The sequence below is a fragment of the Amyelois transitella genome, chromosome 14, assembly GCF_032362555.1.
Source record: "Amyelois transitella isolate CPQ chromosome 14, ilAmyTran1.1, whole genome shotgun sequence".
NCBI classification, from domain to species: domain Eukaryota; kingdom Metazoa; phylum Arthropoda; class Insecta; order Lepidoptera; family Pyralidae; genus Amyelois; species Amyelois transitella.
In genome coordinates this window covers 10,529,378-10,557,295 of record NC_083517.1, presented here as the reverse complement: position 1 = coordinate 10,557,295, position 27,918 = coordinate 10,529,378, and the positions used below count along the sequence as shown (strand labels likewise).

At 36.6% G+C, this 27,918-nt stretch overlaps 8 protein-coding genes across 9 annotated transcripts; 4 read left to right on the top strand and 4 right to left on the bottom strand.

Moving 5' to 3' along the window:
- The first annotated feature begins 762 nt into the window (after window positions 1–762).
- On the top strand, window positions 763–2,250 carry LOC106132345 (radial spoke head protein 9 homolog). Its single transcript, XM_013331713.2, has 2 exons — window positions 763–943; window positions 1,616–2,250. The coding sequence occupies exons 1-2, from the start codon at window positions 763–765 to the stop codon at window positions 2,248–2,250; spliced, it is 816 nt and encodes a 271-aa protein (XP_013187167.1).
- Window positions 2,251–3,329: 1,079 nt separating this feature from the next.
- LOC106132455 (putative E3 ubiquitin-protein ligase UBR7) lies at window positions 3,330–6,687 on the top strand. The gene is made up of 3 exons (XM_013331880.2): window positions 3,330–3,457; window positions 3,535–3,719; window positions 4,443–6,687. The coding sequence occupies exons 2-3, from the start codon at window positions 3,555–3,557 to the stop codon at window positions 6,375–6,377; spliced, it is 2,100 nt and encodes a 699-aa protein (XP_013187334.2). The 5' UTR covers window positions 3,330–3,457; window positions 3,535–3,554; the 3' UTR covers window positions 6,378–6,687.
- Window positions 6,677–8,420, bottom strand: LOC106132456 (peroxynitrite isomerase THAP4). The gene is made up of 3 exons (XM_013331883.2): window positions 8,366–8,420; window positions 8,005–8,179; window positions 6,677–7,315 (listed from the first exon to the last, which is right to left on the bottom strand). The coding sequence occupies exons 2-3, from the start codon at window positions 8,132–8,134 to the stop codon at window positions 6,954–6,956; spliced, it is 492 nt and encodes a 163-aa protein (XP_013187337.2). The 5' UTR covers window positions 8,135–8,179; window positions 8,366–8,420; the 3' UTR covers window positions 6,677–6,953.
- Window positions 8,421–8,823: 403 nt separating this feature from the next.
- On the bottom strand, window positions 8,824–11,840 carry LOC106132410 (ubiquitin thioesterase otubain-like). 2 transcript variants are annotated; one of them, XM_060947787.1, is made up of 6 exons: window positions 11,710–11,840; window positions 11,314–11,613; window positions 10,510–10,731; window positions 10,011–10,121; window positions 9,328–9,402; window positions 8,824–8,948 (listed from the first exon to the last, which is right to left on the bottom strand). In XM_060947787.1, the coding sequence occupies exons 1-6, from the start codon at window positions 11,815–11,817 to the stop codon at window positions 8,862–8,864; spliced, it is 903 nt and encodes a 300-aa protein (XP_060803770.1). In that variant the 5' UTR covers window positions 11,818–11,840; the 3' UTR covers window positions 8,824–8,861. The 2 variants fall into 2 exon arrangements, with proteins under 2 accessions (XP_060803770.1, XP_013187270.2); XM_013331816.2 differs by lacking the exon at window positions 9,328–9,402.
- Window positions 11,841–12,045: 205 nt separating this feature from the next.
- LOC106132411 (pre-mRNA-splicing factor SPF27) lies at window positions 12,046–15,117 on the bottom strand. The gene is made up of 5 exons (XM_013331817.2): window positions 14,945–15,117; window positions 14,362–14,525; window positions 13,602–13,814; window positions 12,720–12,873; window positions 12,046–12,275 (listed from the first exon to the last, which is right to left on the bottom strand). The coding sequence occupies exons 1-5, from the start codon at window positions 15,017–15,019 to the stop codon at window positions 12,135–12,137; spliced, it is 747 nt and encodes a 248-aa protein (XP_013187271.1). The 5' UTR covers window positions 15,020–15,117; the 3' UTR covers window positions 12,046–12,134.
- A 775-nt stretch (window positions 15,118–15,892) lies between these two features.
- Window positions 15,893–16,822, top strand: LOC106132412 (WASH complex subunit 3). The gene is made up of 3 exons (XM_013331818.2): window positions 15,893–16,094; window positions 16,182–16,346; window positions 16,513–16,822. The coding sequence occupies exons 1-3, from the start codon at window positions 16,044–16,046 to the stop codon at window positions 16,804–16,806; spliced, it is 510 nt and encodes a 169-aa protein (XP_013187272.2). The 5' UTR covers window positions 15,893–16,043; the 3' UTR covers window positions 16,807–16,822.
- A 606-nt stretch (window positions 16,823–17,428) lies between these two features.
- On the bottom strand, window positions 17,429–18,484 carry LOC106132413 (large ribosomal subunit protein eL42). The gene is made up of 3 exons (XM_013331819.2): window positions 18,372–18,484; window positions 18,057–18,230; window positions 17,429–17,592 (listed from the first exon to the last, which is right to left on the bottom strand). The coding sequence occupies exons 1-3, from the start codon at window positions 18,372–18,374 to the stop codon at window positions 17,455–17,457; spliced, it is 315 nt and encodes a 104-aa protein (XP_013187273.1). The 5' UTR covers window positions 18,375–18,484; the 3' UTR covers window positions 17,429–17,454.
- Window positions 18,485–18,860: 376 nt separating this feature from the next.
- LOC106132316 (chromatin assembly factor 1 subunit B) lies at window positions 18,861–26,745 on the top strand. Its single transcript, XM_013331682.2, has 8 exons — window positions 18,861–19,080; window positions 19,215–19,448; window positions 19,895–20,103; window positions 20,626–20,766; window positions 22,157–22,285; window positions 23,847–24,044; window positions 24,530–24,666; window positions 26,035–26,745. The coding sequence occupies exons 1-8, from the start codon at window positions 18,952–18,954 to the stop codon at window positions 26,682–26,684; spliced, it is 1,827 nt and encodes a 608-aa protein (XP_013187136.2). The 5' UTR covers window positions 18,861–18,951; the 3' UTR covers window positions 26,685–26,745.
- The last annotated feature ends 1,173 nt before the right edge of the window (window positions 26,746–27,918 follow it).

Here is a 27,918-nt window from a genome sequence, read left to right as displayed (position 1 = left end):
TGTTTGTAGGTAATTGACACTTGAGATGCAATCTCGTTTTACTTTTCCCGCCGTATTTTTGTAGCGAAATAAATAAGTGTTGGTTTTATGCGAACATTTCGATGTTGGCTTGTAATTTTTTTCTATCACACAAAAGTACAAAAAAGTCAATGATAGAAACTCTTTCTTTAAAATTAAAATTGTGTCTACTTATCGTCGTTACCCTCTGGGTGTATGTCCCTGAAACCCGGGTCCATCTAAACAAGAGAGGGTTACTCCTTCCAACAAGGGAACTAAGCTTGCATTTAGTAGGTAAAAAGGTTAATAACTTCATAAGAAAAAAATACACGCTTATGTATGTATTGTAAGTAGTTTAGCAGTTATTAAGATATAACGGTGGTCTCCTTGCGTTACTCCAGCAAACAACAGTCTGGAAATTTTTGATGCCCCAACTCATTTGTAAATTCAAATTTTATTGTAACTTTAAAATAGTTTAGAATTACTTAGTGATAATAGCAACAAAGCAAGTTGACATAAAGAAAACAGGATGATTCGTTTTCGTCCACCTCGTTTTGTTTTTGCAAAATTTTGCAAATAATTCTTTTTGTGCTGTTTTGCTAAATTAAAAAAACATCCTTCGTAATTTTAGCCTTATTTTATATTCGACAATAGTGAAAAAAAAACTGATTGACAACTGTCAAATGATTATTGTATCTATTGTTTACCATTGCTGATATTAATTTTGTTAGAAACTCCTAATTTGAATTAAAAGTTTTTACAAACATGAACGTGCACAAGCTTTGGGAATACAAGGAATACATAAGCGTGAATGGCTTTAGACTCACCAGTGAGCTGATTTCTATACTGCAAAATTCTCTTACTCTCTTACAAGTGGAGAACCATTTCGCTCATATCCAGTATTGGGGGCAGATATACGCGCTTAGCACTGATTATCATATAGCTGGTATGACATCTTAATTTTCTTCTTTGGTGTAATAGGACCATTCTTTATCTTTTCAATAGATGTTGTAAAAGGCGACGAAGGAAAAGGCTAATAAACTAGTAGGCGATGAGCAAGCCACCTGACACTATTTGAATCTCAATTACAATAGTTCAGTCATGCAGGTAAACGAGTTATCATCCTTTCAACGATAAATCAAATTTTCCCTTCAAAAGATTTTACCATTTTAACAGCATCATCGGTGACTGTCATAATTTCGTGATGGCGTTAGGGCATAGATGGCAGGATAACTTTACTTCTGTCGTATAATTAATCTTTTCTAAACCAAATCTGTATTATTGTGAATTATGTGTGTGTGCCTGGGGAACCGCGGCTCCAACGATGTGAAGTCGGAGGTTGTATTTATGCTCTAATCCGTGAAATCTTCGCTTGCGCAATTTAGATTCTTCGCTGCTATTGGCTGAACGCGTGAATTTCTTAGCTATGATTGACAGATAGTGTGTGTGTGACATTAGTGATGTCGCCACAAGCCGACAAGTTCACTTTATACATTCAGTTCCGTGAATCATCGGACGGTGTAAAAAAAATCCTTTATCTTACGAATTCTCCACCAACTCCCGTAGAAACAGTCGTCAACAAACCTCATAAATTTTTAAAACAATTTTGAATTTGCAGTCGGAATCACCAACGACGCGATTACAGACAGAAAATATTTCTACACCACAGACTTCAAGTTCTGGGGCTTGCTGCCCAAAGCCAAGAGAAAATACAAGATGCTGTCTCTCATCACGTTCTTTCCATTCCACGGGAATCCCGCATTGAAGATCAAGGTTCTGGACGAATCTTTAGAGGAAAATAACCCCGATAGATGCCAATACATGAAGGAAGAAAATCGATTAGCTGCTACCATAGCCAATATTTGCGACGAAGCGGAAATATGCGCTCGCGGACAAATAATTAAGCAACCTGACGGCACAGTTGTCATCAACCCAAATTTCTATGGTTTAAACTCTGCTGAAGCGAAACAACTGAAGTCTTATCTCCATATAAGACCAGCCCAGCAACGTTGGAACACTAATCTTCTGACCAGACCTGATTACAATTACAGCATGGACTTTTTGGACTCCATAGATCAGGATATACCGAACGGCTGTTGGAATCTGTCGCTCGAGCAGTCGGGCACCGTGGCTTATTTGAAAAGCCTCTACTGGCCCGGTATGACGTATTTTCATAATGTCCAAACCAAAGATGCTGGTTTCCTGTACATTGGGAACGGGCGGAAAAATTTGGATGTTCCTTTCCTTTTGTAACAAATTGATACTATTGACCTTGTCTCATTTAAAAATAAACATTTATATCGTCACAAATTGTTTTACATAACGTACGAAACGTTTTCCATAAATAAGTCTAATGTTTTATTCACACAATTTTATTTCCATAATTTACGAAAATTCGTGGTAACAAAAAAATACACCTAATATGTAATTAAATTAAGATGAAAAGAAATTAATGGAGGACGCTCCACTTAACTTCACCGACAAGAGCTAGCTCTTAAATATAAAAATATGGTTAGGTACACGTTTACGAGTGATATGATACGAATTACTGCGAGGTATGAAGGCGTTACAAATATAACATTGAAACAGAGTTGATTTCTATTTAATTTTTAAACTGTTTAAGTAATTTCGTAATATTTTTACCATAGAAATTAATATATAATGGATTAAGGACCAATCTCAGTCCTCTAAAGAATATTCTTTTATTAAATCTATGGTTTTAATAAAAAAATAAACGCTGCCAAACGCGAAGGCCGATTGTGCCTCTTTGTCGCTCGTTCCGCGCTCTCGCTTGCACTTCAAGCCTTACATGGAACGCCTCAGAGGGAGGTAACGCCGCATGAGTCATTTTTTCGTGCGTGTAGCCGGCTCAATCGAATTATAAGACGTCACGTCACAACGCAGGCAGACACGCTATTTGTAATTAGTACCAATTTTTTTATTCAGAAAATAAGCCTTCATGTGCACATTGTACGTCATTTTACATTTCAATAAATAAATTAAAATTAAAGTATATCTAATTCAATAAATTAAATAAGTATTTGTCAAAATGCTACTAGTTACAAACTACCTTAACAGTTAACCCCCCTGAGGCTAGCGTCCCACTACAAGGAACAGAACGCACTTCAAAACGGACACAGAATCCCTTTAGAACAAAACGAAACTCTTAAAACGGACACCCAAAGGATGCAGCTGGTCCTTCGCCCAAATATCGACCACTGTTAAGAGAAGGTGAACTAGCATTTTATCTCGGACGTCTGCACTATATCTCGATCGTCAATTAATTAATTTTAAACTTTCGCATTTTATTCTAGGTTTTTTACGGGACACAACAGTCCTTGTCTGTTGTGTTCGTAGTGCTAAAGTCCTAGTAGCTACAGCCAATGAAATGTCATAACTTGCAAACAAACGGAAGTTTAAAAAAAATATCTTATTTCTCTTCCTTCGTTCGTCGTCACCGGTTTGTAAAATTTCTTCGCGCCCATTTACCGGCTTTTTAGTAATCCTTTGTTCTTCACAATTTCTATATTTTTTTAGGACATTGCAGTCCATCAATCATGTCTTCAGAAGAATTGACTGCCACGGAAGTGGCCGAAATGGCAGAGTCCGATGGAGACAAAGTTGTGACTATGATGGATGTTTTGCAAGAACAAGAGGAATTTGAAGAAGACGCTAATGCCGTTCTGGGGGCTTCGGATGAGAAAAATTGCACTTATCCAAAGGTAAGGATACTTTCCAACAAGATTGTTGTTCAAAATGGCTGGCGATTCGCAAACGCAATCTGTACATAATCTGACATTTCTGTTCCCAAATCTTCATGAATTCGTAACAATTTTATACATTAGAAACTTTGAAATTCTGCATTTTATCAATAGTCAATACTTACGCAATCAATCTAGCTTCGTATTGAAAGCACCATTTCGCATTGAAAATTCGTACTGTTTAGAACATGTCTGTGTCGTAATTGAAACCAAATCCCCACCTGTTTGAAAATAATTCAGGATAGAAAAACACAACCCTTGTCTTATTGGAAATTAACATTGGAATAAGGATTTAACTGTTTCCTTTGAAAATACATACGTATTTCTTGAATACTTCGATAATATACGTAAATAATGAAGCCTGGAGTGTGCCTTATTTGGTCATAATCCTGGATTGGATAAGTCAAGCATGTAAATCACAATGCATGCAACACAACCTTTTTAAAAGATTACATACCCACTGACACTTACATCCTATTGCGTAAACTATGGCCCACCATAACTCATTCATTTGGAAGACACTAAGCCTCTGACCCTGACTTCATTTAGGAAGTGTTTTATATAATTTTTAGGTAAAATGAAGTATTCGAAATACTCATAAAATTGTAGGAAATTTATAGTTCATTAATTTTAGTAAGCAAAGTGTCACCATTTGAGTATTACACAAACAAAAATTATTTACAGGGTTATATCAAGCGTCAAGCACTCTATGCCTGTCTGACGTGCTGTCCTGATGCTAAAACTGACCCAACAAAGAGAGCCGGAGTCTGCCTCGCCTGCAGCCTCTCTTGTCATGAAAACCATGAACTTGTGGAGCTGTACACCAAGCGAAACTTCTGCTGTGACTGTGGTAACTCCAAGTTCAATTCACACCCCTGCCAGTTTACTCCAAACAAACCTGAATTAAATGAAAATAACAGTTACAACCAGAATTTCAGCGGCATTTACTGTATCTGTCACAGACCTTACCCAGATCCTGAAGCTTCTTTTGAAGATGAAATGATACAGTGTATTGTATGTGAAGATTGGCTACATGCATCACATCTAGAGGCAAAGGTGCCACCAAATGAACAGTACTCAGAGATGATCTGCAAGGGATGTATGGAAAAAAATGAGTTCCTCTATGATTACAGTGACTTTGCTGTTAATGACGAAGGTGAAGATGTTGATGTCACCTCACTGAATGAAAAAGTCAATGGTGCTTGCAATGGCCATTCCAAATTACATGAACAAGACAAGGGTAGTGGTGATGTTGAAATAGACGATATTTCTGAAAAAGATTCAGAAGATCCAAAAAACAACACAAATATAACCTTAAACAGTACTGTTGAATCTAGTGAGAAGACAGAACTAAAACCTGAAGATGAAACAAATGCAATGACAGGAATTGAAGAAAAACAAAGTGATGAAATTACCACACCAGCAGAACAGCACAATGATTTGGAAAAAGTGACAGATACCTTGGAAAATGACAAAAATTCAACTGGGAATGAGTCAGGTATAACTGAAAAGGAATCCAATGATAGTCCTACAAAAGAAAATGCAGCTGGTGACACTGCCCCCAGCAGCAATATGGAAACTGAAGAAAATAAAGCTGAAAATGAGAACAAGAAAACTGATGAGCAAACTAGCAGTATTACAGATGGCAACACTACTAGTGAAGAAAAAATAGAGGAAGGCAAAGTTGCCCCTGAGGCAGCAACAAATGAACCTATCCAAAACTCGCAAGATCAACCAGAAATAGAAAGTAAAGATGTAAATAATGCTACTTCTCAATCTGAAAGTCAGTCAGCTAAAATAGAACAATCAGAAGCAAATATAGAGAAAGATGATGACCTTATGGAGAGCATAGACAGATTAATAAATGGTGATGATGAATCATCTAAAGAAAAAGTTGAATTAAGCTATAGTTCAGATCAGGGAAAAATGGAAGAGAATGCTGACGAAAGCAATAAAAGTTTAAATGAGGAAACACCTGTGAACAATGAAAATGTTGTTGAAAATGAGGAAAACAAAGATGTAAATGCAGTTAAGTCTGATGAAAACCAATCTCAGACTGATATTGAAATGAAGGAAACCATAACTAGTGAAGATAGTACAAAAACGAATGACACAGATATTGAGCCAAGTAATGATCATAAGAGAAAATTAGATGATGAAGTAATTGACAAAACTGATGTTAAGAAAGCGAAATTGGATATAAGTGACTGTAGAAGACCGAGAGGAGTCAAAAGGCGCCACAAAGGAGCTACATTCTGGCCATGTAATTTCCGCGAAAAGCTTTGCACGTGTAATGAATGTATCATTATGTACAGAGACTTGTCTTTACTGTTTTTAATAGATTTAGAGGATACAGTTAGTGCTTATGAGACTTTAGGAAAGGAGAAGAATGATGGGAGAAGCTCACAGTACGAAATAGGTCTGCAAGCTTTGTCATCTTTAGGAAGAATACAGCAAATCAATGCTTTGACGGAATACAACAAAATGCGAGATAAGCTATTAGATTTCCTTAAGAGTTTCAAAGACCGGAAAGAAGTTGTAAAGGAGGAAGATATTAGGGCTTTCTTTGCGGGAATGAAGCCGAAACGCGAGCCAGACGGTGTGTATTTCTGCAGATAATTTAATTAGTTTTAAGGACTTCCTATTTTTTATATTCAGTGATTTTATGACATCTTAGTATTGACATTCTCATTCCCTTTATTTTAATTGCGATATCTCATTATACGCAGTTTTTTCTGATGAAATGGTTTCATTTAAAACTCAACCTACCAAAGCTTGGTTTCTGAAACTTTCCAGTAGAATATAATTACGATAATAACCATTATCAACGTCAGGACACACAACATATAACTCTCCCTCTACATTTTAAATAGCTGTAATTTGGCAATAAAATCAAATAAGAAAGAAATAAAACTATATTAAACTTTTACTGTGCGCTTTATTTCAGTCTTCATAAAGGACACCTCTAAAAAAAAAACACTTGTATACACTTCACAATACTTCTATTACCAAGGCCCACTTGATGGTAAGGGGTTATTATAGTACCTTTTGGACATGTGCAAAACTGGTATAAAATTGGCAGAGCCAGTAGAAATCAGTGTAACCTAACAAATATACCAGCATCAATATTCGCCACATATAGCTCCATTTGAAGGAACCACAAAAAGAAATAATCTCAATATTTGTATTGGCTCTTTATTCATCAACCTTTTTGTAAACTGCCTTCAAGTGTTGTGCCAATTCTGTATTATCTGTCTCCATGAACAAAGTAACTTCTAAAACATCTGGAGCGATCAATTTTATGATCCTTTTGAATTTCTTCACTACTGGTGGTTTAGCAAAGGACATCCTATTAACGTTGACAGTTTCTAAAACTATCTCCTTCTTCTCCGGATCACAAGTGCCTTCTTCAAGTGAAGTGAGGCCAAAGTTGTGGCTGACAACGAAAGCTAATTCGTTGGTGCCTGGCTTGATGCGGAGGAAACCACGTTCTTGGTGCATTGGTGTCTGCTTTTCTGGATGTTTTGATAGTGATAAGAAGTTAAACATTGGTTGTCCTGAAAAAGTAAGATTCAAGTTTTAACCTTTCCTATGAGGCTGGCATAGTCCCACAAAGTGATGAAAGCATCTTTAAGATAAAAAAATAAGTTTTTTACCAAATTATTGTTTCAGTTACTTTCTTTTTGTCACTCATTTTAGTATTTGACGGCCTCTGTGGCAACAGCAGTAAGCTTGTCTGTGACACCTGTGGTCCTGGGTTAGAATCCCGTCCAGGGCATGATGAGAAAAGAACATTTTCTGATTGGCCTGGGTCTTGTATGTTTATCTATATAAGTATTTATTATGAAATATAGTATCGTTGAGTTAGTATCTCGTAACACAAGTCTCGAACTTACTTCGAGGCTCACTCAATCAGTGTAATTTGTCCTATATATATTTATTTATTCTTATAAATAGATTCAGACTTCAAAGGCCTCAGGTTACAAAGCCAGCAGGTAACTGACACATGCTGTTTGCAGTGGACTGCACTAGTTTATTATGGAATTATTTCTCAAACATTTTCTACCAACCAATCAGGGGAGGCTTTTAAACTTAGCATTCTATTAGGCGGTAGGTAACCTGTCACTATTTAAATTACAATTCCATTATCCATATTAAGCTATATAACTGAATGTGATCAATCAAGTCTTTTCAAATTTTTTTACTGTCTACCCCGCAAGGGATAAACACGTGATGATTGTCCTACCAATACAAATGAACTCCAAGTCTTCATGATAACTGAAGTCGTTTATATTCGGATAGCTGCCATGGCCCTCTTTAGTGCTCCACCGGCCGGCGAGCCAAGAGATAGGCTGAAGGGCCTCGTTTACTTTCATCTTGTCACCTTTTAAAGATGTCTCTTGCTGTGTTTCTCTAAGTACCTATGATAAAGAAACGTTTTATAAGGGTAGTTGAAGAAATTACATGTTCGTTAAAGAATAAAACTTAAGGCATCTAGACTATGTATATGTTAACTAATGCATTTTAATTGTGAATACTTATTACTTTGTGCATTAGAATATATAATGATACTTATTCGTAGATTTAAATGCATAGGATAAACTTACCTTTTATCTATACTATCTATTTCAAAAGAATAATATAACTTATTTATACCACCAGCTGAACTAATGTAAATAATTTTATTTTGACGTATTGACAGTTGACAGCAGTACAAACAATTGTCAACAAATGTCACGTCCAGAAATTAGAAGTGTTGCCACTTAGAATAGGCATCTGCATAGTAAATGTTGCTTAAGGGTTGCTTCAAGGGAAAATAGTAACGCTCTTTCTTACATATACTCTTCATATATTAGCTCTTCATCTAGGCGTAAATTCCAAGATGAAAAGGTAAAAGCCTAGATGAATAGGCATATTCAGCTAGGCTTATTAGAGTACACGGCAATCTAATACACTTACTTTTTGTAATGATTCGATTTAGGTACCATTGACATTATGAAGTAAAGATCAGATGTCATATTAAAGTTATTCCACTAGAGAAAAGATAGCAAATTAAAACTACATGTAAGATAATCAAATGTTTTATTATAAGCAAAGTCGCGATCACGCGTATAGTATATCATAGTGGCCGGGGCGGTACAGCAGGTGGACCAGCGGGGTAGAACCTTCGGGGAAGTCGTGAGCTATCACCTGCAAAGAGGATTTACATAACGAGCTCATTTAAAAATAATAATAAATAAATAAATATGTAGCATGATTCAGTGCGCTAGATCACATGTCAAGTACTTGCATTCCACATTAACCTCATAAGCACGGTATTCAAGGAAGATGGCGCCGTTGATGTTTTTGGAGTATACGCGTGTCGTGTGTAACATTCTTTAGTAGAAAACCGTGATGGCGGTAAAGAAACCCTGCCTCCAGTTACAAACAATCGACACAAAACCAAAATGCTACTTAATAATTGTGTTTAGTTTAATTTAGGTATTTAAAACAACCATCCCAATACTGGGGGCCAACACCACCCTTTTCTGTCTAACTTGAATATAAATCGGATCAGTATAATCCACACCTTTGAACCACTTCCAGGATTATCTGACCCGGTACTACTTGAGGATACCGGGTCACTAGATGATTGACCACTACTCTGTGGAATAGAAAAATAAATAAAAATCTAAATCTCAATTATCTTTTCTACTCATCCATCAACCTGTGGTCAAAAATCTGCCAATAATCAGGAGCCAGAAAGAGCAAGAGAGAGAGAGTGACTAAAAGGCAAAAGCACTAATAATTATTCTAAATAAACATACACATTTACAGACCACACATCTGTGTGATGGAGAACAGTTTGTTATACAGTCTGTAATAAATATAGCTTGATTTCTGTGACAGATGTCAAATACAATACATTTATCGCGCGTTAAAAACGGCGTCGCGCGTGCCATACTACGGGGGCTGCTATCATGGAGATCAAACTTTATTTTTATAGAATAAAGTAAGTAAGATATTAAATTAAATGAAATAAGAGTATTAGCCTGCAATTTTGTACACAAATCCCACTAATATTAAAAATATCAATGCGAAATCTTGTAAGGATGCATGTTTGTTTCTCTTTCACTCCCAATCTACTGGACTTTGATGAAGTTTGGTACACAGGTAGAGTAAAATTTCCACAGGATCTAAGCCCAAGGCACATGCAGTTTTTTTTTATCAAAGGGAAAATCCTTATAGTTAGAAACGACAATCATCGCTCACCTGGCTGCCCTCCCCTCGGTCCATGTACTTCACTCTGACGCCGACGTTGAGAGCGTTGCTCAGTGCAATGATGTGGATGTGATCAGACTCCTTGTACATGGGCTCCACCTCCTGGAAAGTGTTCATATAGTCTTTATAAATAACCTTATAGTAATGTTGTATATATTTGTACTTTAAGTATATAGGTTACCAACATAGGTCAATGACAACTTATGGAACACTAGCATTTGCCTGCAAATTCGTCTGCATGGTATTTCACAATAAAAAGTATGATGCTCTTTGTTCTTTCTCAGGGGCAACTCAATCTGTGTACCAAATTACATAGGAATCAACTCAGTTATAAAGGTGTGACGTAACAGACAGAGTTACTCTCACATTTTTTATATTAGTAGGTTTAGACAATTATAGAGAGGTATAGACAATTTCTGGTAAAAATATTGATTTTTGGAACATAGGATTTCAACATCTACATAAAAAATAATACAAAAACAAATCTAACCTGTCTACAAAACTCTGTAACAGTGCGTGGACCTTCAATGAAGTTCTGGTAGAAGTCCTGTTGCGTCTGAAGCTGGCCAGATGTTACGAGCCTCACATAAACCACAATGTAGTCCGAATAGCCCTGCTTGTTGAATTTATCGTGGAGTTCCAGTCGGATCTCCTCGGTGCCCACTGGAGAACCTCCGGCCTGCTCTCCTACCCGTTGGACTACTTCCATAAACTGTAATTAATGTTGGTGTTTTAATATTTAAAAATATCATAGACTTATAAAAACAGGTGATGCTATCTATTTTTTTAACTATAGACAAAACATTTTCCCTGTTTGCAATTGTAATTTTTTAAGGAGTAAATAATACATATGAACTTGACCAGATATAAAAAAGTTACTCTCAGTGTAAATAAGAGGAATGGATGTCGATTGTCTTAGATAGTGCAGTGTAGTCCCACACTATGTTTTCCATTTCTACATAATAAATAAATAATATTACAAACAAAAAGCCAGCCAGCCAGCCTTCTTATTGGACACTTACATAAATACAGCTAGTTATTTCCATGAACGAACGAAATACATAGAATATGAAAAAACTAAATTTAAAACATTTAGCCAATAAAAAAACAAAGGCACATAAATTTGTTAACGAGTGTTTGAGGTTAAGTTTTTGTATGAAAGGTTCACTACCTCAATATATATTAGAAATTAGTCATACTTATATTAAAATTAACATTCGAAAGGTCAAAAATACCCGACTCAAAGATACTTACGCGACAAAAGCGTTTTAGTCTAATTAGCCTTACCACTTACCGTTTCATAGAAATCCTCCACCGTGAACTGAGAGAAACCCAAAGCTACGAGGATTTCCTTAGAATTTTTTGCTATTTCATAAAATTTCTCATACTCTGCCTTATCCTTGAGTAGGTGTTCTAAATATGCATAAGAAAAGGCTCTGAAGAAGCAGTTGCCGTCGGGCCTGGTTCGTCTGATATGTTTATATTTAGATGAGAGGTCTTTTACTTTCATAAGATACACTGGATCTTCATTATATTCTTTTTCTAATGACGACAATGGCTCAAGTTCGCCCACAAGCGGTATCGACTCTGAAATCTACAAAACAAATACAAAACACTGTCAAGAACAAAAAATATTTGCATAAACAAAAATGCCAGGAAGATTTCTGGCTGTTAAATTTTAATACCCTACCTCTTTTTCTATCTCTCGTTGCTGTTTCATAATCAATTCATCTTGATTTATTGAATTTTCAACTAAATTACCGGCAAAGCCGCTACTGCTTGATGCATGGTCCGCCATTTTCAAATTAAAACTGACAGATAAATGACGGACGACAAATGACAATCGAACGAAAAATTAGCGCCGCGTTCACAGATTTGACATGTAAGCCAACGGCTACATTCACATTGTTTCTTGTTTTATTTTCTTCATTCTCAAGGTACATTTCTAATTTAAAGGCGGACCCTGGGTTATTGGCTAAGTATAAAATTACGATAGGTGGTATGGTGGTGGTAACGAAAGAAACTGTTGAATATTCACATAGTTTTATTCATCATCAATAACTTACAATTCTATACAGCCTTTAAAAGTATACTTAAATTATTCTAAATACTGCACTAATCCGCAAACATATCTTCGATCTTCTTCTGTACTTCTTTTTCAGTCTCTGAATTGAGTTTGTCTGGTAACAGCTTAACAGCTTCCAAGGTATCCATGTCCGCAGCTTCACCATCCTCCGCTGTGGCTTGCCCTTTAGCCTGGAAATAAAGACATACATTTGAAAAATTTTCATGCTTATAAAGACAAATCAATTAGTTTATTCCTACCTAACAAACAAAATACTTAGAATTTTTTCCCATGTTGGTTAGGTACAGAGTATAAACTTTGAGGTCTCGAATGATGATATGCGTGCCAATATAGACCAGAAAAAGTGAAATGAGAGAAGTGGGAAAGCAAACCCCAGATCCCGAAGATTAATATTAGAGGGTGCAACAGGGAACACGCCAATATGAGAAAGTGTGTATAATTTGCCAGGAACTCCTCAAGTTGCCTTGTGTAGTTCAGAGAGAACAAGACAAGATTCTTTGAAATTCCTACAGTATCAATGCTACTTCTTGCAGCCGCAGAAGCTTTATGTCTATTACGTGTTGCGGTTCACACTACAGAGGGTAAAATGGAGGAGTTAAGAGAAGTTAACCTACCTTCTGTAATTGTATCTCTAGTTGCATGATGGCTCTCTCCAGGCGGTAGTTGTCTGACACGAGGTGCGCCCAGCGACGTCTCAGTGCCCGGAGGCGAGCGCCGCTTGCCGTTTGAGACCGTTTGCGCTCCCAGTTCACCGCAGCTATTTGCTTCCTGCAAATAAAAGTAGTTTTAATACGGCTCCAGAAGTAGATAGGCATTCTAACATTTGGTTCTAACAAAATATGTGTATTTAGTACAATTTGGTAAGATTAATCACTGTTATTAAGAAAATTGTCAAGACTATTATTATATACCACATACAAAAAAAAGGTCAGATCAAGAGTACCGGAAACCGCCAAGCTTGCATAAGGAAAGTTATGAATATGGATGAAGCGAAAGCAGTATGCTGAGTTTGTGGCAAGAGGAAATATTTAGTATCTGCCTACCCCTCCGCGAAAAGGCGTGATTTTATGTATGTAATTAATAAAGGTTTGGTTAAGAGTAACCGAAACAATTATTGGTACTTTACAAAACAATGGTGGACTCTGAGTGGATATAACTAGTACACCAAGATTATAATAAGATAGTAATTTATATTTTCCTAAGTTTTTTTTTTTTTTTTTTTTTTTAATAAAAGTTAGCCTCGAAGTAAGTTCGAGACTTGTGTTACGAGATACTAACTCAACGATACTATATTTTATAATAAATACTTATATAGATAAACATCCAAGACCCAGGCCAATCAGAGAAAGTTCGTTTCTTATCATGCCCTGGCCGGGATTCGAACCCCGGACCTCCGGTGTTACAGACAAGCGCACTGCCGCTGCGCCACAGAGGCCGTTATTATCTTCTGTCTTTAAAATAATGCTTATATATTTTGTTTTACACATGTCACTTACCTAAGCTGTGTGTGTATATTCTGCGACCTCGTAACCAAAGCCTGTAGCGTGTTCAGGTAAGACCTCCAGGCCTCAGTGCCGTATGATAACTGCAGCTCCAAGTTGAGCACCCTCGTGGCTTGATGGGAGAGCTGCGCGTGAGAATTGTCCACGGCTTCAGCCCAGGCACCTGGTTCTCCGAGCCTGCCTGCTGGGGGTGGGGGCAACTCATATCTGAAATTGAAAGGTAATTGTATTTTGTAGCATGAATATTATTTATTAGCAATATCTAGTGCTAACTAATATTATAATATTAACACTCCAGCTTTGTACTCAAGAAAATTATTATGTAACATAAAAAACATGGTTCTTGGTGGAGCGGACAGTGATGAACTCCAGAAATAAATAATTTTCATGCTATAAGTGGGCAGCAAGTTGGGCAGCCACTTGCCACATGAATATTATTTATGCTACAATTTTATGTTTACCTTCTAAGAACATGATTGATTGTCTTGATTTCCTTCGATGTTAGGTAATGGAAAATATGCTTAATAAAGTTTTTAAATATATACCTAATTGTAAAAGCCCAAGTAGAATTGCATTTTAATTCTAGTTGGGCTTTTACACCCACGATTTTAATGATCAAATTATAATGAACCGAAATTCAAATTGGTCACAAAAAGTTATACTTTAATCAAAGAAAATCCTAACAGGCATTTTTAACATTGTCAAATATTATGTGATGATGAGAAATTATTGTATGTATGTATGTTAAACATACCGTTTCATAGAAAGAGGGTCCATAGGAAGCCGTTGCTGAACCCTCTCCATTTCTCTTTGTAGCGATGGAGTCTCGAAAGCTGTGCTGGGTTCGGGTCCCGTGTTCTCTAAGTAATTCTTTGTGGGGCGGTATCTTCTACATTCTTCTTCCACCATGGCCAGCGCCTATAAATATCGACATAGTAGTCTTGTAAAAGGGGAATCAAGAGAAAGCCTTGGAAACTGGGAAAATAATTCAATCAGTAAGTCATCTTATACTCAACTCTGTTTACCTGATGGAAACCCTTTGGATAAAATGTGCTAAGTACGTGTACAATACAGTTATTTCATTACGGATTTCTTGAGTTACTTTTACCTCCGGACAATAATTTCCAAGGTTTATGGCAAGCACAGTGCTAGCCAATTAAAACTTTTAAAAAATCATTGCGTGTGTCACTTATATGCTGTCTCCCATATAAGGCCCCATGGATAGAAAAATAACAGATGTAAGCGCAAACAATAAGAATATACTTAGCTTAGTTAGACTTGTAAACAATCGCCAATGACCATTATTAATGTCTTATTAGGTTATGATAGTTACTTACCGCTTCTCGAACACCTGGATCATCGTAACCCTGGTCGATGTATGGTAATGCGTCCACAACAACTTCTCCTGCCATATTTACTACAAAATTATAATTTTCTAGTTTTAGTTTATTTTAATTATTAATTTGTGCGCGTTGTGTTGTTTAGTTTATTTATTGGCGTCACGTCAATTTAATCAATTGAATACAATAATTTTTACCTTCTTAGCTGTCACTGTCATTCTGTTGTCATGTCATTATCAATGATGTAGGCAGCAAAAGTCGATAACAATTATCGATAAAATTTCATCCTCACTTCTATAAAATCGGTATATATAATACGAACACTTAATCCGTTTGGGTTGTTTTTAAATAAACAAAAAGAGTTTATATGGGCAAAATATAAATTGCAAAAATACAGTATAAAATTGTTTCATCTTGGAATCATTTTTACAAACAGAACTTGTGAGCTTTATGAATTTATTAATGGTTAAAAATGGATATAGATTGAGAACATCGGGAAAGAAAAATTTATACTCAATAGAAAAGTAACAACCCGCAATAATTGATGAGGAAAGTGAATCAAAGAGTATATGTAATTTCACTTTTAATCTGAAGTCCATTCTTTTAGGTACAAAACAAAGGTAAATCAAGATATAACGTCCATAATGATTTTTATGGCAACGGTATAAGTAGATTATAGCAATCAACAATAGTTTATAAGTTATTTCTTTATTTTGTTACTTACCATATTATATGGAACTTACTCTGAAGTAAAAGTTTCTTATTTTATTTGTAGCTGAACGGTTTTTGAGCCTTGCGACTCCAAATATTCGTGGGCAAGTGTACATACTTAAAATATCGAAAGTATCGTTTAAAAACTTACTAGATTACTATTATGTTATCGACAACCAAAAAATCGAAACTTTGATAGCCCTATTTCTAAAATAAATCGCTTTGACATTTAATAATTTCCCGTCCCGACTTCAAATTGTAATTGACTTTCCAAAATATTGTTTTGTTGTTAAATGGCAATTTGTTTTTGATTATATTAATGATTCTCTTAAATAGTTATTATTTACTGTTTCTCCAAGTCTGCAATTTGAATTTTTGAGGAAACATGCATGATACAATTGCAAACGACGATATCACGAAGCTGGACTTATCAAAAGTTTGTATAATCATATTTTATCCTAATGCGGTCTAAAAGTATATTTTTATACAAATATTTTGATAATTCATTATTCAAATATTTTAGGTCGCAGCTTTACAACAGAAGCGCACGCTTGCGTTCGTCAACCATTTCGTAATAACAACCGTACAGTTCCTGAACAACTTCATGAGAAGATGTGAAAATAAACTTATGAATTTCGAACAGAAGTTGGAAAAAGTTGAAGCGTCAATGGTGCTTTTGGAAGCTCGTGTATGTTTTTCAAATTCCATAATTCTTAACTAATGATGCCTTACTGTCTAGCTAGTATGATCTTCAGTAATTTAGTTATAAATTAAAAAAAAAATAGATCATGTCAAATCACCAACTCTGTTTGTAAATTAAAATTTGTTAGATAACAACTTTAATTATTTTCCAGTTATCATCAATTCCTGAGATACAGACAAAACAGGTTGAATTGAAAATCCAAGAAAACTTAGCCATAGAACCTACAAATGCAGCAGATGCAAATAAGTCAGAAATAAATGTTGTTCCAGTGAATAAAGAACTAGAAGAGACAAAAGAAGATAGCAATATTGTTATACCTCCAAAATATGAGAGATTCATAAAAATGGTGCAAGTTGGTGTTCCGTTGCAAGTGGTGAAGCTGAACGCTGGGATTGAGGGCCTAGATGTAGACCTTTTAGAGAAATTTATCAACAAAGGACCTTAGGAAATAGTGTGAAAAGACTTATCTTTTTAGTAAAATAGATGTATTTCAATGGAAATGTGCAATGAATGAAGATTGATAATCACATCTATTACTTATTTTTCAAGTATGACTTATAGAAAAGATTTGGAGTGGTAATTGCAAGTGGGTAACTGCCAGCCTCAAAATTCTTGTTATGAATAATCTAACATATGTTAATAAATTTTGATTTTGTTACACAATGCCTAAAATCTTTTTCTGTCCAGGCAGTCATATTTTCCTGTTGTGGGCCTACTGGAAGAAATTTCGAAATAAGAAGTGCCCTTGTTGATACTGAATTTCTCGTAAGTTCTATTTTTTCTTTGATGTATATTATTAAATAGTAGCAATACATTTCAAAAAGAACTCTTGATTTTGTACTACCTACATATTTAAAATAAAAATTGTATAAACTATGTAATAGTTTTTTTTTTATTTCTACATATTTGTTGTTACAAGAAGAATGAGAAGTGGTCTTAAGTGAAAAGTACACAAAAAAGACTTGTAGTAGTGCGTAGTAGGAGTAGTAGTGGTAGGAGAAGACCACACTCATTTGCCATAGGTAAGAAGCTGATCACGGAGTTACTTTGAAATGAAACCAAGCAAATAGTTAAGACTTATTTATTAGCCAGCCTAGAACTGGATCATCTGGCCCTTCCTCTTCTTGTCACCGCCGAGCTCGAAGTGTTTGCAGCGCTTCAGCGCCACCTGTGACCTCACCTTGCAGTCAGCGCATTCCAGTCGGAGCACAATTTTCTTTGTGGTTTTCGCCTAGAACAAAATTGTATAATTATTTTGTCTTACTTGATTTAAAAATGGGAAAATGGGACGACAGTAGTACTTTTATGTATAATTAGATTCAATTCAGGATCACTTGGTAGAAAATCTAAGATGCTATGAGTTATAAAGAAATCCCAAACCATAAGAAGTCCTAAATTATTCAAGTATAAATCAAACTGGCTTTACAACAATGCATAAGGCAAATTGCTAACAGATCTAACTGATCTCAATGTTGTTTCTTGTTGTGCATATGCATTCATACAATCACGCTTTTTTCCCGGAGGAAAGATGTAGTCTCTGGCAGAGACTACATCTTTCAACTTGCTTGCATTTGCATGTTACTATAAATTAACTGATTATTAATTTGGGGGGAAAAGAGCTAAGACATTTCTAGCACCGTAACTCAGACTATCTTTCACATCGATTAAGTATTATTACCAAAAAAAACAACTTACCTTCTTTTTGAAGATGGGTTTTGATTGACCACCGTATCCCTGTTGTTTACGGTCGTAACGTCTCCTACCCTGGGCGGCATGCCTTTCCTTTGACTTTTTGTACTGAGACACTTTGTGAGTCTTGTGGCATTTGCATTTTTTGCAGTAAGTCCTGCGCTGTTTTGGTACGTTAACCTGGAAATAACAAACCTTTTGAGCAACAAAATACGCGCCGGCAGCATTTTATATCAGCGGTCCGAAAAATATAAATACTATTTAACAAGACTTTAATGAAATAATATTAAGATTTCACTGGATTAAATTATTAAAACAAACCATTTTGATTTTCGCTTTGCACGATCTCAAAGTGTCAAACTAAAAGAAAAATAACCTAACTTGCGGTGACAAAAGTGACAGTGACAGGATAGTAAGTGTTGCCATTAATAAATTATTTTATCTACAGACAATACAAACGCAGGCCTTTAGGCTCATGAATTACCAAAATATTTTCAATGGACACTACATCTTAATTTCGTTCATAAAAAATCCACTTTCTTTACACACATATGAAAACATTTAACGATCTACAAATTGCACGAATCCAAACAGTAAGAGTTTCTCATCAGCACAATCGAACCCACGACACTTGTAGTTTTGTGTATAAATATTATTATAAGAATTAAGACTTGTGCATCTTAACTTTGATACACTGGCTACGGCTCTTTTACATCAAAGAGATCCGTTATAATTTGACAGGTAGGACGTATTCAGAGCCAATAAAGAAAGTGGTACCTATAAAATAGAGTACAAAACCCCTATGGTAAATTGGCGCCAAAAGTGACAATTTTGACAAAAAGACTGCGAAATCGGAAAATAATTTTAATTTTGTTTGTTTTCTTGTAATTTGTATCGAAGAATGAAGTTCGCTATTCCAGAAATATCGTGGCATAATAGAGATCCCGTTTTGAGTTTAGATTTTCAGCCAAAATGTGAATCAGATGACCATCTAAGACTTGCCACTGGGGGCACAGATACTCATGTTTTGGTAAGTACCTATTTTGTATATTTTTAGTTAGTTTAGAGCGATTATGAAATTTATTTTTGAGTCCAGAATTTTCTCAAGACATATTCAGTGTCGAACTATTAAGATAACTAACATAACCGTGGCCTACTTTCCAGATTTGGTATTTGACAACATCAGAGGCCGGATCAGTAAATCTAGAAGTAGCAGCGGACCTTACAAGACATCAGAAAGCCGTGAACGTAGTGCGGTGGTCTCCAAATGGCCAAATGTTGGCATCAGGCGATGATGAAGCAATCATCTTCATTTGGAAGCAGAAGACTGATAAAGAACCAGTTCAGAACTTGGAACAAGGAGAGGAACAATACAAGGAGAGTTGGGTTGTTTATAAGGTAAATATTTTTTTAATATTAATATTAATGTTATCAAATATTAAAGCGGGAAGGCCTAATCAATCATAATTTAATCAAATTGGGCACATTCTGGCAGCTTGTATGAAGAGAGTTATGAATTTGTAAATCATTAGATTTAATAAATCCCTGACAAACACTTTAAGACATGGTGCTTGCCAGCATATTTTGACTATCAACACTGTGTGTTTTATAATATTTTCAATTATTTATCTGAACTTTTGAACACTGAACACTGGCCACAATTCCTATTCTATTATTGATGTTCACTATAAGGCTTCACCCATATCGATCAAACTTAATTTTTTTTATTTATGTCCACAAATTTATATACAAGAGCATTTAACACAGTTAAATTCACATAAACATTTATTCCAAAAACAATTAACATTAAATACTTATATACAAAGTTCAATATTTGTTTACAGACACTCCGGGGACACATGGAGGATGTGTTAGACATCAGTTGGAGCGGGGACTCCAACCACCTCGCATCAGGGTCCGTTGACAACAAACTGTTGGTGTGGGACGTCCACCGTGGCAGATATAGTTGCATACTATCAGACCACAAGGGCTTCGTGCAGGGAGTCTCCTGGGATCCCCAGGGACAGCTCATAGCCACAGCCAGTTCAGACAGGTATGCGACAGGCTATACTCTTCATTTGGTCAAATTCATTTGTAGTAATTTTGGTTGCTTAAAAATCAATTTTATGCAGTGGGTTTTCAAGTAATAAATTTTAGATCACAGTTTTCTTGGAAATTGGTTTTTACATATACAATATTTGAAGCTTTTGGAGGAAATCAATTATAATTTTATTATATTACATAGCTGTTGCCCGCGACTTCGTCCGCGTTAGAATAAATAAATATTAAATCGTTAGTAAATAAATAATAAATAATTAATAAATATAAGTAAATAATTCGATAATAGCTAGGGGGTGAAGGGGGTCGTTACAATTAAAGTACCCGAAACCGCCGAGCTTGTATGAAGAGAGTTATGAATGTGGATGAAGCGAAGGAAGTATGCAGAGATCGTGGCAAGTGGAAAGAGGTAGTCTCTGCCTACCCCTCCGCGAAAGAGGCGTGATTTTATGTATGTATGTATATGTATGTATGTATGTATATGTATGTATGTATGTATGTATGTGATAATTTCCAGGGTGTTCAGAACATTCGACGTGGCCACGAAGAAGGTGACCTCCCGCAGCAGCAAAGCTGTCCTGCCGTTCCCGAAGGAGCACCCGCTACATGATGTTAAAGTCCGCCTTTATCATGACGACACACTGCAGACATACTTTAGGTATGAGTTCAGTTTCTTCATCTATACTAATATTATAAAGCTGAAGAGTTTGTTTGTTTGTTTGAATGCGCGAATTTCGAGAACAATTGGTTTCGAAATGAAAAATTGTTTTTGAGTTGAATAGACCATTTATCGAGGAAGGCTTTAGGCTATTAAAGATTACACTGCAACTATTAGGAGCGAAGAAATAATGGAAAATGTGAAAAAAGAAAAACGGGGAAAATTATTCCTCCTTGAGGGCTTCAATGTTGCCCCAAAATAAAGATTCCACGCGGACGAAGTCGCGTGCACAGCTATACATAAAGTAGCTCTTAACCTCAGCTTCGCCCGCGTGAATGCGCGTGAATTTTATCTACAAAAAGTAAAGAATTTAAATTTTAACACCATCTAAAAAGAAAGCTAAGAAATAAGTGTAACGTACAAGAGGCATCGCATTAAACGCCACCTAGAAAGAGCGGGGAAATAGCGCCACCTACAAAGAGCGGGGAATTTAGCGCCACCTACAACAAAATACAAGTATTTCGCAAATCCCACGGGAATCTTGTTTTTACCGGAATGACAGATCCCTTTTTATATCTCTGGCTCTGAATTATATAAACGTGTTATTTCAAGAAGATTAATTCAGTTGATAATCCATGATAGGTGGTAACAAACAAATAAATTAAATTCCGCATTTATATTATTAGTTAGGATTAGCTTTATTAACTAGCGACCCGCCTGACTTCGCACGGGTAGCATTTATGGATATAAAACTTCATACGAAAATCCTGTTTCCAATATTTCTTTCTTAACTAACTTATATATACTGATAACTTTCCGAGATTAGTGCTGATACCGACATACTCGTATGAACCAGGGGGAGGTACTTTATAACATGTAGTGAATAGCATAGTGGTAAAAGATCTTTGCCTGTCCTTCAGTGAATGATTCGTGATTTGAATATATTTGTGTAATAGAGAAGTTGAAAATGCTGCTGTGCAGTTTGTTACCGCTTCTTCTGCACTGACGCTTTGGAAGTGGTAGCAAATATAGTTTTAAGTTATTTATTTGACGTCAACCGATGTTGTGAAACCAAAAGATATGACAATTATTAAGTGATGTTGAAAATTAGAAATTTCCCATAATAATGAATAAAAATTATCAATTTGAAATTGAAATACACAAAATTGTTTATCCAGCAAGACTATCTATCCAGCAAGGGATATAGACGTGACTAATGACTATATGCATGTATGTAAATACACCAAAATACGGATACCTAGAACTAAACGGAATTTTTGAATCTATGCGGGAACAATTATCGTAAATAGTGAGCTTTGGTTCTCATGACTCTGAGGTCTGTCTACCCCGCAAGTAACACAGGAACGTGACACGTACCTATGTGCTACAGGCGGCTGGAGTTCAGCCCCGACGGGCTGCTGCTGGCGGTGCCGGCGGGCCGCGCGGAGCCCGAGCACGGCAAGCTGGGCGGCCGGCCCCTCGACGCCGTCTACATCTACACCAGATACTCTTTGAAAGTGTAAGTATTATTGAGGTTTCTTTGTGCCGTGTGGTTCCCGGCACCAATAGAAAAAAGAATAGGACCACTCGCATCTCTTTCCCATGGATGTCGTAAAAGGCGACTAAGGGGTAGGCTTATAAACTTGGGATTCTTCTTTTAGGCGATGGGCTAGCATCTTGTCACTATTTGAATTTCAATTCTATCTTAAAGCCAAACAGCTGAACGTGGCCTATAAGTCTTTTCAAGACTGTCGGCTCTGTGGTAGGTACCCCGCAAGGGATACAGACGTGATTATATGTAGGTATGTAGATTTCTTGGAAACTATTAAGTCTTGTAATTTTTCCCTTTTTTTTTAAATGGCGTATAGTATTACGCGTAAATGCATAATTCTTTTTAATAATATGTTATTGTTATTATGTTATCTAATAATATGGGAATTATTAAATGTATGAATTATTCTAATACAAAAAAGAGGTAAGTAGGACTACGTCATAGTGGAAAGATGTAGTCTCTTCCTACCCCTCCGGGAAAAAGTATGTATTGATTAATGATTTCACGAGTGTGTGTTTGTATAGAAAAACATAATGTCAAAAAAAAATCAAAGCAAATAGGAATATGCATCAGCATATAGACCCTTTGACTAACTTTGATCTGTAGTCAAAAACTATTGTGATTCATCATCTTTAAGTGTTTTCAAGACTGTCAGAGATCTCTTCACTACAAAGACGTTTTATAATTACAAATCTTATACATAAAATTCTCGTGTCACAATGTTTGTCTCCGGACTCCTCCGAAACGGCTTTACCGATTTTAGCCAAATTTTGCATGCATATTCAGTAGGTCTGAGAATCGGCTAACATCTATTTTTCATACCCCTAAGTGTTAAGTGTCCACCCTTAACATTTTTTTTTATTTATATGCCAAAACAGCCTTTGTCGGGACAGCTACAGTGAATTCGGGTAACTTTGCTCCTTTTCGTGGTAACATAGACCCACGTATTTTTTCGTTATCTTCCGTTTCAAGTACTTTAATCATCATTTCTCTTTAGTATTTCATATCAACAATTTAAATTTCAATATTAATTCATACTTTTTATCGATAATTTAATCATAGTATGTAATTACAAAAATAGTGTGGATTAATGTTACCCTGAGAGGCCAAAGTTACTCCAATTGACTGTAGTATATCCTACTACTATTATAAAGGCAAAAGTTTGTATGGATGTTTGTTACTCTTTCACGCAAAAACTACTGAACCGATTACCATGAAATTTGGTATGTAGGTAGCTGAAGACCCAGAATAACACATAGGCTACTTTTTATCCCAGAGTTCCCGCGGGATTGATAGGGTTTCCATGCGGACGAAGTCGCGGGCGGCTTCTAGTGTATAATATACTAGAGGCCGCCCGCGACTTCGTCCGCATGGAAATATGTTATTCTGGGTCTTCAGCTACCTACATACCAAATTTCATGGTAATCGGTTCAGTAGTTTTTGCGTGAAAGAGTAACAAACATCCATACATCCATACAAACTTTCGCCTTTATAATAGTAGTAGGATTTCAAACGTTGTGTTCCCCAGGCCGTGCTGCGTGGTGCCGTGCGCGGAGCCCGCGCTGGCCGTGCGCTGGAGCCACGCGCGCCTGCGGCCGCGCCCCGGAGCCCCCGCCCTCCCCGGCGCCCGCCATGTCCTGTGCGTGGCCTCCAAGCGCGCCGTGCTGCTGTACGACACCCACCAGAAGACGCCCATCGCGCTCGTCTCCAATATACACTATACGAGGTCACTGTTTATAGTAGTTCCACTTTATTATAGAAACAATATATATGATTTTCTATTGATGTCGTCGAGTAAAGGATAGACTTGTGAAGGCTAACAACCTGAAGGAGTCTCCAATCTTAATGAAGCTGAACATGGCCTGTAATTTTTTTAGATTATTGACTGTGTCTACCCCACAAGTGATATAAACATGACTATTATTTATGTATATATGTATGTAAATTTTCTAGCTAAAATGTAAAAAAAAGACATTCCAAAGCCTGTATCCCTGACCCAATTTAACTGACTGAAATTTTAATACATACATACATAAAATCACTCCTCTCCCCCGGAGGGATAAGCAGAGACTAAATCTTATCACTTGCCACGATCGCACACTTCGTCGGCTTGACTGTCGTCTCTATCTACCCCGCAAGGGATACAGACGTAACCATAATATAAACATGCGTATGATACATGTAAATTAACATGCACACACGTCCCCTCAGGCTGACGGACGTGTCGTGGTCTCGCTGCGGGCGCGCGCTGGCGGTGTCCAGCACCGACGGCTTCTGCTCGCTGCTCACCTTCGGCGCGGCCGAGCTCGGGGAGCCCGAGGAGGACCACCAGGAAGGCACCCACACTGGTAAAGCTCTACCACTTTTATAAGCCACATCGGCATTGTTCGCAACCGACCGCCGAATCTGGCCGAATGGAAACATTAGGTATAAAGAACTTACCGTGCCGTGTGGTTCCCGGCACCATTACAAAAAAGAATAGGACCACTCCATCTCTTTCCCATGGATGTCGTAAAAGGCGACTAAGGGATAGGTTTATAAACTAAGGATTCCTCTTTTAGGCGATGGGCTAGCAACCTGTCACTATTTGAATCTCAGTTCTATCATTAAGCCAAATAGCCGAACGTGGCCATACAGTCTTTTCAAGACTGTTGACTCTGTCTACCCCGCAAGGGATATAGACGTGACCATATGTATGTATGTATGTTAAAGAACTTTATTTCCTCATAAAGAATTAACAATTCACTTACTGAGAAACTCACAATATATATAAGTATAGCAAGACAGCGAGCGTATATAAAACAAAAATTAAAATAAGGAACCATGTAGGGTAGGAGTCACAAAAATCTGCGTCGACTGCTAGTAGCGCGTCGGGCAACCACGGATCTAAAGTTCACAGAGCGCAATCTGGAATCAAATCATTAGTAAAATAACGAACTTAATGCTACTACATAGGATTTTAAATACCAAAACAACAGGAGTCGTGTATCTCGCTCTTTACCGACAACCGCGAAGATATGGCGCGTACGCAATTAGCCAATAGCGAACGGTTTTGATCCCGCGTTCAAATGGCGCACTATGATTGGCGCAAATATTTTCGCGCCATGACAAAAATTGATTTCTGCGCAGATACATCGGTGTAACTTATTAAAGTGGTAGTAATGTAACCACGTTTTTAACATATACAGGGTTAGGAGTCGTAGTGTCTCACAAAGACTGTAGGCCACATTCAGCTGACTGGGCTCCGTCGTCTCTTACACGTGGATGTAGTAAATGGCAAATTTATCTAATAACTTATTATGATCTTATATGGGTCAGGTTTCCCTGCCAAGATTTTGGAAGACAGATGGTAATCATGTCGTTAAAACCTGACATACTCAATCCAGGATCACAGTACACTAATCCAGTGAGGCGAGAATAAATAAATACGGAGGATAAATAAATAGGAAGAGAAAGAATTGTAATTTATTAGTAACCTCTTATATAATCCATAAAAAAGGGAAAATTACTATTCTGCTCTTCAAGGTCTATAAATTGATATTGTACCTATGCATATCTTTCGTTTGTTTTTGTTAACTCTTAATTATAAGTAAATCAAAAACTGTCATTGGATTAAGAAGGATATGTATAATGGCGGACTTATCCCAATCGGGATTTCTTCCAGTCAACCAAATGCCTTATTATAATCTTCTTAACGAAAAAAATAAAATTTTCAGAACCAATGGAAGTGGAAGGAGCCGAGGCACAAAAACCGGAAATCCAAAAAGAAAAAACACCAGAAAAAGAGGCAAAACCAACGAATAATTTACAGAAAATCGACTCTTTCGTCAAATTTAAAGCTCCGAGTAAAAAATCTCAGCCGGGGCCCAAAACACCCGTGAAAATAGACGTTTTAGAAGAAGTTGCCATGCCTTCCTGGTCCGATAACTCTAATCAGGAAATCAAACGACAAGTCAACGAATCTATGGATGTGGATGAGAAACCTAGTGATATAATACACATTGAGGACAGTGAAGACATCAAATTGGTTTACGAAGAGACTGAAACAAAGTCAGACGATCAATCACCAAACAAATCCCCTAAAGATGTAAAAATATCTCCAGAACGTGTCGAGAAATCACCTAAAAATTCAGAAAAACTACTGAAAAGTGGTGAAAAATCTGTAAAAGATTCTAAAGTTGCAAAAACGGAGGCGACTGGTAACACTGAAAGTCCAAAAAGCTCGAAGGACAACAATTTCTTTAAGCAAGCCAAAGTGACCGATGTTAAAGAGCCTATTTCTGTGAAAGCTGTGGCTAGTCCGAAAGCCCCGAGGAGAGTTAGCTTCGTGACTCTGTCCAGTCCTAAGAATAAGAAGAAGTGTTAAATGTTATATTATTTAATGACTAATTTTTAAGAATTTAAATATACTATAAACTTATATTTTACCATAATATGTATCATCTCAGTCATCCCAACTTTCCTTACGAGTGTAAGAAAATGTCCAACGATTTCTCAAGTTTTTCAGACTGCCAGATTGGTTTTTGGTGAGAATGCAACTGGGACAAAAGCCAGGAGGAAGTCTGGAATAAACTAACATACATGCATCACGTCACACGGTCACGTCTGATACCCTTTGTGGGGTAGACAGAGCCAACAGTCTCGAAAAACTGAAAGGCCACGTGCCACTGTGAATTGAGATTCAAAGTGACAGGTTGCTAGCCCATCGCCTAAATGAATAATCCCAAGTTCATAAGCCTTCCCCTTAGTTGCCTTTACGTCATCCATAGGAAAAAGATTGGACTGAATCTATTTTTTTTTTATTCATGCCAGGATCCACACGGGATGAAATAAAACACATTTTAAAAGTAAACCATACTTAATAAATATGTACAATTCAATGCGTACTATCACATACAAATAAAAGGTAGTATAATATAACAAAATATATTTTATCAAGGGTCCAAACTTACCTAACAGAGAGTTTTGTTGATATAGGACTAAGCAAATGGGATGTCGACACGAAACGTGGTATAATTTAAAGTTAATAGTCAAAGAAATACTTCTATTTGACTGATTATTCTGCCTAATTATTTACAAAAAAAAAAAACAATAATTTCAGTTTTTTTTAATTATTATTAGTTCCATTATTTTCGTTGACTGAAATAACTTTTGTTTAATTTTTTTTATACCGCTACAGTTTTATTCTGCTCAGATATTATATAATTAAAAAATCATTTACACGTGAATAGTAAACAATAAATCTTGTTTATGCTCTCAACTCCCATTTGCTTTTGGTCAAATACTCAAAATATTTGTTAATAAGAGATAAGAAATGCAGTTTTTGGTACATAATTATTTCTAGAAGGCTGAGTCTGTAAGTAGGAGGTTTAGGGCCAGTGTTTAGGTACAGTGATGTACAGAGAGTTCTCAAAGTTCAGTTGCGTTTTACGTCAAGTTATTTGATCTAACGAGGGCCAGGTTTCTAAAGACTCGAGCACACCAACGCAGGTTAGTCAGAAGCAGCGCAGTCTGAGAGCGGGCCCGCACCAAGTTGTAATTCAAGAAATTCTTCGCATAAATTGAAACGCGGGCCCGCGTTTCAACTGCTCTGCCGCGGC